The 9413-nt window shown below is 40.7% G+C and overlaps 1 protein-coding gene across 3 annotated transcripts; it reads left to right on the top strand.

Moving 5' to 3' along the window:
- Nucleotides 1-1411: 1411 nt before the first annotated feature.
- Nucleotides 1412-8919, top strand: LOC147884344 (orotidine 5'-phosphate decarboxylase). Of its 3 annotated transcripts, none has more exons than XM_087398623.1 (7): nt 1412-2019; nt 2485-2810; nt 4895-5002; nt 5138-5296; nt 5497-5669; nt 5845-5950; nt 8596-8919. In XM_087398623.1, the coding sequence occupies exons 2-7, from the start codon at nt 2496-2498 to the stop codon at nt 8611-8613; spliced, it is 879 nt and encodes a 292-aa protein (XP_087254749.1). In that variant the 5' UTR covers nt 1412-2019; nt 2485-2495; the 3' UTR covers nt 8614-8919. The 3 variants fall into 3 exon arrangements, with proteins under 3 accessions (XP_087254749.1, XP_087254747.1, XP_087254748.1); XM_087398621.1 differs by having other exon boundaries at nt 8607-8914; XM_087398622.1 differs by having other exon boundaries at nt 1413-1512; nt 8607-8914.
- Nucleotides 8920-9413: the final 494 nt, after the last annotated feature.

The raw sequence follows: 9413 nt of genomic DNA, 5'->3' as shown, positions 1-9413 counted from the left end.
CTTGCAGAGACAGACCAAAGCGGCAAAAACAAAAAGGAGACTTTGGTAATGAATTTTATCTATTTCATCACTTGTCTTGACAAAGAGAAAAAATACATTGGGCAAACTACAGATGCCATAAAGTGACTACAATTGCATAATACTAACCCACCAACTAAAATCCTCAATGATGTACACAGCTACGCCCCTTTTGAAAGCCACTTCAAAATGGACATAATAGCATTGACTGGAAGCAAAAAGGAGGCAAATATCTTGGAGCGCCAGCACATTCTACGCCTAGGAACAACATCAATATCAAGGGATTACAATAACATATAAGGAAACCCATAGCAAGCCTTAAGAAGTATTACTACTTAAAGTGGAAAACACTTATTTAATTGCATTTTTGGGGGGACTCGAAGCGAGCCTATATTTTGCTTACACCTTTTCAGATCATTCACGAAAACATTGAGCCGATATCATCACTTTCGGCTACTCTTAACTACGTTAATCTTCGATAAAATCAGTGTTGGGCGGTTTTTTTCCTCGAAAATTTGCATCTTTTTTCTATTGTTAAATGAAACTATCGTAGAAACGAACACTAATTTATTTTCTAGTTTTTTGAAGTTTAATGTAGTTAACTTATAATAGAATGCTACTAAAATAGTCACAAGTGTTCATGTTGGGAGTCACACACTATTAAATTAAATTGCGAAATGAACACTGTTTACAATTATGCCTCGGTGTCTGCCTACTGTGGATCTAGTTTATTATTTCTTACTAAACAATCGACAGTGTCCAAAGACCCGTAAAACCCACAAGTTGGAGCCAAGTGCTTTCGTGCATACATGCACCCTTGTTTTCATATATGCCATAGTAAACATGAAGTTGTTTATTGGTTTGAGTGGAAAACAAACCCTGTTTTTGGCTGCCAATTTGTAAGCTCCATTGCCTATCTAATAGAAACTTTTTTTGGCTTGCCACGTCTCACGGGGAAGCCTAATTGATGGTGGCCTAGCTTGGAGAAGCGAAACTAATTTCCAATCCTTTTTTTATCCACTCCCTGAATTTCCTCGTGATCTCCACCTTTTCCTCGCTCTTTTCCTCTCCACGTCCCAGCTTAGTGTTTCACTCCCTACTCTTCCTCTCTCAACTATTGGTGGACTCCCAACTTACTATTTCACCCATAGGGCAGGCCATTCGAGTTGGGGGACACTTCTCCTTGTAGAAGGCCATGACAATGCCAGTTGACTGCGTTGGAGTGAGAGGCATGGGATGCAAAGGGGCTACCGCCGTAACCATCTGACCGCACATTAACCAAACATGGAAGTGAAAGGGGGGTGGAGAGAGCATGAGCCCCTGGCCACAATTTACCCAAACCATATCTTCTTGGCGAGAATGCTAGAAGCCCCCAAGGAGCCAACGAGGCGATGGGCATAGCATAACAAGTTATGACCACGAATTCATGTGCAAATTATTCCACCTTCTCTTTGGCACCTGTTGCATGACTCAATCGCCCATTTCTTCTTCTCGGTCAATCTCTCCCACTAATGATTTGAATCCCAGCAAACTTTCAAATAACGAATTGGGTCTGAAAGATTCATCGTAATCTTACAGTCTACCTTTCAAGAACATGTTTGCAAAACTACTCATCGCCCATTTCTTCCTCTCTGTCAACCTCTCCCACTAATCACTCGAATCGTAGCACATCCAAGACTGGGCCAGAAAGACTCATCATGATTCAGATCGATCTTCCAGTCCTCCTTTGAAGGACATGTTTGCAATCAGACATGTTTTTGCAATCACCTCCCTGGCCTGAGATATCTCAGCCTTCGTAACCGGATCCTTTTATGAGAGCCTTGTTTTTTGATCGTGGCCTGACGTAGAGCGCTTTAATCGCCAAGCAAGAACATCTATCAGTGAACCGAAGTTCCGCTCCCAACTGCATGAGCAAATGTTGGGAAGCACTGAAAAAACGAGGGTCGAAATCTTGCTATCAAATTCCCTTGCACACAAGCTTAGAAGGCTGATTACACTCAGGTCTCAAACCCAGCTCTTTCTTTCAGAACACATCAATTGCAATGGGCTCTGTGGGCACGGTCAATCCTTTTGATGATTGATGTGGATGAACACCTTATTCAGCTGATCCGAAGCAAGTTTAAACGCAGCTGATTGCAACTATACAATTTCATTTCAAATGTCATATTCGTGTTTCGGAAAATTCCAATGCTCGAACTTGTTTTTCCTCAGTTGTTTGATAGCTGCACTCACTTATATTTGAAATTGTACTGTCTTGATAACATCCGACACTTTGTCCTTGCATTTGCTTGCCCTTGATTTTGTCTTGCTTTATTATTTTTGAGACAGGGCACATTCTCTCCTCATCTGTTTGAGGAGTTTACCTGGCACTCTTTGTATTGCATGATAGGTATCCAAGCTTCGCTTAAAAGCTTTTGCCGTTCTTCTTTTGTTTTATTAAGAGTCATCTGTTTATATATTGTACAGGCAGTACGAATATGAAGCAGTTCAAGCGTATGGACATTGGCGTGCAAAGATTGCAGACCACAGGGTCTATGTTTGAAATCTCTTGCTTCCAGCACAGGGCATTTCCTAGGACGACGAGCGAACTCAGGGGCAGTCGGGAGGAAAGCAGCCTCACTTGGTACCAGAATATACGCCATCCCACTGGAAATGTAAAGCTGGCAGGCAATGCACTCGACAGGCACTGTGCTTACATTCAGCCCGGCTATGGCTCCTGGTTGAGAGAATCAATACAGACGGAAAGGACGATAGGCATACGCAACTTGCTGCAAAGAAGAAACAGATTTCTGGTTTGTTGCTTCTGCCTACATGAATTGTTACACTCTTATAAGTTATAAATATACCTTTCTTAAAATATATGATAGATCAGTAAAGAAAGATAGGAAGATACAAATTGCTGGTTTGTTGCTTCTTCCTACAGTAATAGTTAAATTCTTATTTGTTACAAATATGTCTTTAAAAAAATATGTGAGAGCTCAGTACGTACAGGTATTGACTTAGTCTTATATGTCTGTTTTAAATTCTCATTACTGTATGTTACTGTATATAAGATTTAGTCTTATATACGGTAATAACTTAATTCTTATTTGTTATAAATATGTATTTTTTAAAATATGTGATAGCTCAGCACGTACAGGTATTGACTTAGTCTTCCCTCTTGCTGGCAATAGGCTGCTCTCAAGCAAGGAAAAATGATTTTTAGATATATAATATTTGTTCTTCATCAACTATTGGTGGCACATCTAGTTGTTCTTCAATGTGTTTCTTATCCCCGATTCACTATTGATTCTCAATCGATATACAAGAGATTCTAGTCTTGTAGATATTGGGCAGTATGACGGACCCACTCTGAATTATGTCAAGTCTGTTGATTCGGAATGCAAGCATTAGCAGGATTTGCCTAGGATGGACCTAGTTCAAGACTGCTCTCAAGCAAGGAAAAATGATTATTAGATATATAATGTTTGTTCTTCATCAACTATTGGTGGCACATCTAGTTGTGGAAAGTGGTTCTCCCGATTCACTATTGGTTCTCAATCGACATTCAAGAAATTCTAGTCTTGTAGATATTGGGCAGTATGATGGACCCATTCTGGACTACAACAAGTCTGTCGATTCGGAATGCAAGCATTAGCAGGATTTGCCTAAGGTTGACCTGTTTACCAACAAACATTGCGGTTGTCATCAGCCAACTTAATGGAGACTCTGAACTGCACTCACGCCAATGTTTGGCGTGCACTTTGTAGAACCGAGGCTATTTGTTGCTCTTCGTATATATATTTTCGCCCACAAGTTTGTCCCATGGAGTGGACCAAAAGAGAATAATTACAGTAGATATTGGAGTTTATATTACAAGAAAAACCACCTCAAAGCGAGGAATTACATCAGCTGAAAACTGTATATGCTAAACATTCATCATGATTGATGTAGCGAGTCTGCAAGCAATTCAAAAAAGATTGCTGCAGAGAATGCTTGAAGAAAGTAAATAAAGAAAATGTTGGATCACCAAAGACTTTACAATTCCTGTTTATCCACAAAGTCCAAAGTGCCCAATAACAAACCCAAACAAAGAAAAGATCAAACTCTTGAGTGCGTGGATGAAAACCAAAGAGCTTGAAGAATTTCCCAAAAGCAAGAGTCGGGAATCTTGTTCTCAACCGCGCGTGCGTGCACACACACACACTCTTTGAAATTCATGTATTTCTTTAGTACAAGAAGCAGTCTCCAAAGAGGGAACATGCAATTACAAACATCAGAAGATTTCAATATTAAGACAAGTAGACAGAGGAATCTATGTGACGAACACAGAGGCAATCATAAAAAGATTGCCTTAGTGACATCTGGGAAAAGTGAAACTTGGAGAAAGTGGAATCTCCAAAGACTGTATGATCAAACTCATGTCTCTGCGGATAAATCCACAAAATCGTCCCCCTCCTGGCCCCCATCCCATCCCATTCCCTTTCCCCTGTTCCGTTCCACCACCTCTGCTGGCCCATTATTTTCCTGTCTTTGTGAACGCATTTAAATTGTCTCATCATAAAGAGAAAGAGGAAAGCATGTCCTTGCATTCAAAACTGCTCGACTCCCTAACAATTATATGGACATGGTTCTTTTCTTCTTGCAAGATAACTAGAGGGGGCAAAAGGGAGATGGTGCTTTGAAAATTGTTGGGTAATGTCAAAGGGTGCTGTCTTGTTGACGGAGCTCAGTCAAGATTGTATCATGGTGTGTGTTGAGAAAGTGGATGCCCAAGATGCAGAGCATAAGCATATCTTTACAACTGGTTCCAGAGGTTTAATTCTTATTTTCAATACAGCTCATTTAAAATCGGTCATTGTGCCTATGCAAATTTTGAACCTGCACATGTTGACAGGCACATTCATCCATTGATGATGAGTTTCGCTCATCTCGCAACATAGCCCTAAGCCTGCACAGGAGGTACAAGAAAGTGGTTGAGGGGGGATTCAGCAATAACATCAAGGTGAGTGTTGGCATCTGGAATACTGTGTGGGATGGGATTATGTCAATTTCATCTACTACAGATTATCAATGAAAGTTTCAATTTTGGAAGATTGAACTTGAAGTTCAATTATATTTCTTGTTAATTGAAATACAGGAGTTTATTACTGCTGGAGTTAACGCATATGCTGTGGGCTGTACTGATGAGGGGTTGCGAAGAGAACTTTTAAGCTTGAGAGCTTCTGATGAAGACTTAGATGAAACCTCTTCTGCAGGTTACACAACTAGTTTAAAGTCTAAGCTTACATCTGAGGAGGTTAGGTTTTTACCAGAGATCTTGGAACAAATGTGTTGGTCTCTGAAGCATTTCTTTTACTTCTCTGGTTTTCAGAAGTGTCGGTCTCTGAAGCAGGTCTCTGAAGCATTTCTTTCTCTAGCTTTTGCTCAAGAAGGCATAATTAGAGATGTCCATTGTTATATCTGAAACAAAATCTCTTATACTTGCTTTTCCTGCAGATAGAGGAGTGCATCCTGTGGTTGACTATCGTATTCATTACTATTTTGTGCACTCCCCAACCAACAGTTGTGCGATGGTCAAGCACATCTGCTGTTTCAGCTGAGGCTCAATTGCAATGGCGAGGTTTCTGTGCACTTATTGCAAATGCATATTACATGCGTGGCATGGCCTGGTAAATCTTTATAAAGTTTTTGCTTTTTACAGTTTCTTGATTTCTTCTTCCTGCAAGGCGGTTCACATCAATATGTGTCTTGCAAGTAGCTGCTGGCATCCACGAACAGTCGTGTTCCTTTAATCCTAGTTGGCACGTTGCCTTTTGATGTAGTATTTTGTGCTATAATCAACAGGCTTCCAGTAAAGACTTTGCAGCTAGAGCAAATGGCTGTGATGGGGCATGCTGAAGAGCCAGCACTTGTAGCTGATCGAATGCGGCTTGTCTTTGCCACTCTGGAGGTTTGCATCTAAGACTAAATTTTACACCCTACCACTAGTCCAAGCATTAGTCAAATGATGCTCTCATATTCATCCATAATCTGCTTCAATTGTTGTGATGGTGTGACTCATAAGAAACTTAAAGTGGGGATAAAGTTTGTTCTTATGTAAAACTTCAACTGTGGAGCTGCTCATTGAAACTAGTACGAATGATAAAGCTTGTCAATTTTCTTCATGAGATATATGCTGTCTGAGAGTATTTAGGGGTTCGAGTTTTGTGCCTTGGTTGGCCCTACCAATCTAAGTGCGGGTTCTGAAGCTTGATACTAATGGTGAAATACTGTTTTTTGTTAAACTGCCAAGGGAATCTTGTAAAAACTATCAGAGTGGAGAATCTTTAGGGATCTTCAAGTAAAGCCACTGACCCTTTGACAAAACTTGAGATGACCATTTGTGATTAGCATGAAACTGTGCTTTGTCCTGAGCACTCGTTATGCTTTCCCTTGCAAATTGGAAAATATATTGTTGCCGTTGTGACCCATCAGCCGCCGTATTGACCTTGACAACTACCCATGGGGCTTTGGGCTAGTCGGCATACATCAGCATTAATGGACTGATTCGGGTGGCTAAACGCGTAGCTCTATTGTAAGCAAACTCCAACAGCGGAAGATACTCGCCTGATCAGATGGCCCCTAGGAGAGACACGGCATATCTTCCAGATTCTGATTGACCCTTAGTCTGTCAATTGAGTTTAGGATGATCAGTCAAACTCATACTGAGTTAAGAGTCCAATTTCTTGAACACAGCCCTCAGTAAATTCCCAGTAGACTTAGCATCTCCATATAGGCTAAACAGCTCTTCCACTAATACGTGAACAAGCTGGGTAGTTGTCTTGTAGGAGTGAACCATGTCAAATTGTATCAAGTCCACAAGAGGTCCATGGTAATCCCACCACAATGTCCATGGAAATACTTTGCCATTTCTTTTGAGGTATCTCCAAAGGATGCAACAAGCCAGCATGCCTCAAAGCGCTTAGCTTTGTTGACTCAGCACCATTGAAGTTTCGAACACATAGCTCAACTTCAACCTTAGCTTAGGCCAAAAGAATGTTCTTTTGACTAGATTCAAAGTCTCCTTTTGATCAACTTAGTCAAAGCCCTACTTTGATACCATGGGGAAGCGTGGCCTCTCTCTCAAGTGCCATGTGGAGTTGTGTGGTGTGGGTCCCCAATCCACAACCTGCTAGCCACTCCAAGGGGACCCCAAGCCCCAAAATGGATCCAAGGCATGGGCCTCCTCTCCACTTAAGCCTTTATATGGCTTACCAAACCCACTGCACCCCCAAGTGGAGGATTCTTGTGAAGAGAGAAGAAAGTATGAGGCCAAGAATGCACAATCCTGCAAAGGAGATAGGCAAAGGATCTCATGGGCACAAACCTACTTGCTGCGCTTGATCTTGAGGTGAGAGCTTCTGAGTCTATGGGGAGCCAACCCCTTTGCTAGCCCAAGCTATGGTGGAGGCGCAATTGGACCCAACCGCTGGTCCGCTACTCTTTCAGACCTGAGCTCGCTAGAGTGCGTTAGACCTCCCTAAATCCTTGAGCCCATGCATCCAAACTTAGACCCCCTCCCTTGTTAAAGGAAGCACATACCCTCCCATCCTCTCAAAGAAGATCCCCCACCCCCAAACCCCTAGCAGGGAATCCTCCACCCTTGGAGAAATTGTTTATTTCATAGGATTGCAAGTTGACAGGCAGCGATGGACCTTCAAAATATTAAATTTTCATGCGTCAAACCAATGCAGGTGTTGAAATTCAATGCCTGGTTGCGACATGTTGATGGTGCATCATCATTTCTTGTGAGTGCTTTTGTCCAGATTAGCAACATAGCAAAGAGGGAAGTGGGGTGGCTGCTTCCTTAATTCAGTAAGAGTTTGTTATTTTGTAGGACGTACATTTTTTGACTGAACTGAATTTTAGGTCTTGCTAGTCTACAGTGTGAATGCTATATCTTTTTGTTTGCACTCGTATCCGCTTTGCTTTCAATGGAAATCAGCAGTCCTAGATGTCTAAAATCAAGGATGGCTGTCTGAGGTGTGTATCCTCAGTTTTGCATACTGAAAAGGATATAGAAGATTCAGGAACATTAAACAAGGTAATAAAGCAATGGATTCTTCTGTTTGCCATTCTGAAAGATACATATTTTGTTTCCTTTGAATAGAAGACTTTCATGTATATGTCTGGTCCTCTCTATTGTGATGTTGATTTGAAGTTGAACCAATGAAAAGAATTTGAGGGACAAAATTTCTATTCAAAACCAGTCTGGGATTAATTTTCTGTCCCCTTTGAATAGAAGACTTTCATGTATATGTCTGGTCCTTTCTAAGTTTCTATTGTGATGTTGATTTGAAGTTGAACCAATGAAAAGAATTTGAGGAACAAAATTTTAATTCAAAACCAGTCTGGGATAGGGAACGGAGGATCTTGTATGCAGATTTCTTGTGCTCCATTGTTGAAATCCCAGGACTGAATCTTTCTTGCAAAAGGAAGAGACATAAACGTGTTAAATTGAATTTGTACTGTAGTTCAACTTGTCAAGTGGATGATGTGTTGCTCAAATTCCAGATCTATGTGAAAACAAATTCGTAGGTCTGATTTTGTCTTCAGCTTTGCTGCAGAATGTGAGCCCACAGTGGCCCAAAAGATGAAGCTCGAACTGTGAGGCTGTTTTAGAAAGATCTCTGGATGCAGATAATACATATATATTAATGGTTTTTGTACATAACGTATTCATTCAGGCCATATTGGCTGCATTTGCCCCAGAAAGTGTAATTTAAGCCTGTTGATTAAGTTGTATAAATAGCTCTGGTTACATGCAAATATTTCATAATCGGCCTTCATATGTAGGCTAATGGATCTCAAAGTTTTCTGTACAATTGAATAATGATCGCATTTTCCTTTTGGGCCTTTTGCCCCCATTGCTTCTATGCTTGTTTAAAAGTGTTTATTATGCTTGTCTGTCTCATGTAAACCTGCACTGACAGTTCACAGCAGCCATTGAAGTAACTGTGATGCTCTCACTGTTCTCTGACTTCCACCCAAGTAAAATTCTTAGAGCATTTATAGTGGTTCAAAGAATCCAATGTTCTAGGTTCCTTGAATAATCAATAATGAGCATTGGGTCAGGAAAGGCAAGTAGTGTTTTGTCAGAATTGGATATGTTTACAAATTTGATGCAACTCTTACGGTTATATGGTGGCTCTCATAATATATTTCTATTAATCTCATCACCCTTGGCATGTTGATTTGGATCACAGAATATGAATGCTCAACTAAATCTAGGTTTCGCAAACCCTGAAAGAATGTGACAGATTGAATGTCTCCTAACATCCAAGCATCCTCGTTACCACTTCCTCATCCCAGAGGGTTGATGATAGGTGAAGAAAAACAATCCTAGAGGGTTGATAATGGTAATGGTTTTTAAT

The sequence above is a fragment of the Dipteris shenzhenensis genome, chromosome 27 (assembly GCF_047967505.1).
Source record: "Dipteris shenzhenensis isolate YYH24624 ecotype China chromosome 27, Dip_SZ_1.0, whole genome shotgun sequence".
Lineage (NCBI taxonomy): Eukaryota > Viridiplantae > Streptophyta > Polypodiopsida > Gleicheniales > Dipteridaceae > Dipteris > Dipteris shenzhenensis.
This window is presented reverse-complemented; position numbering and strand designations above follow the sequence as displayed.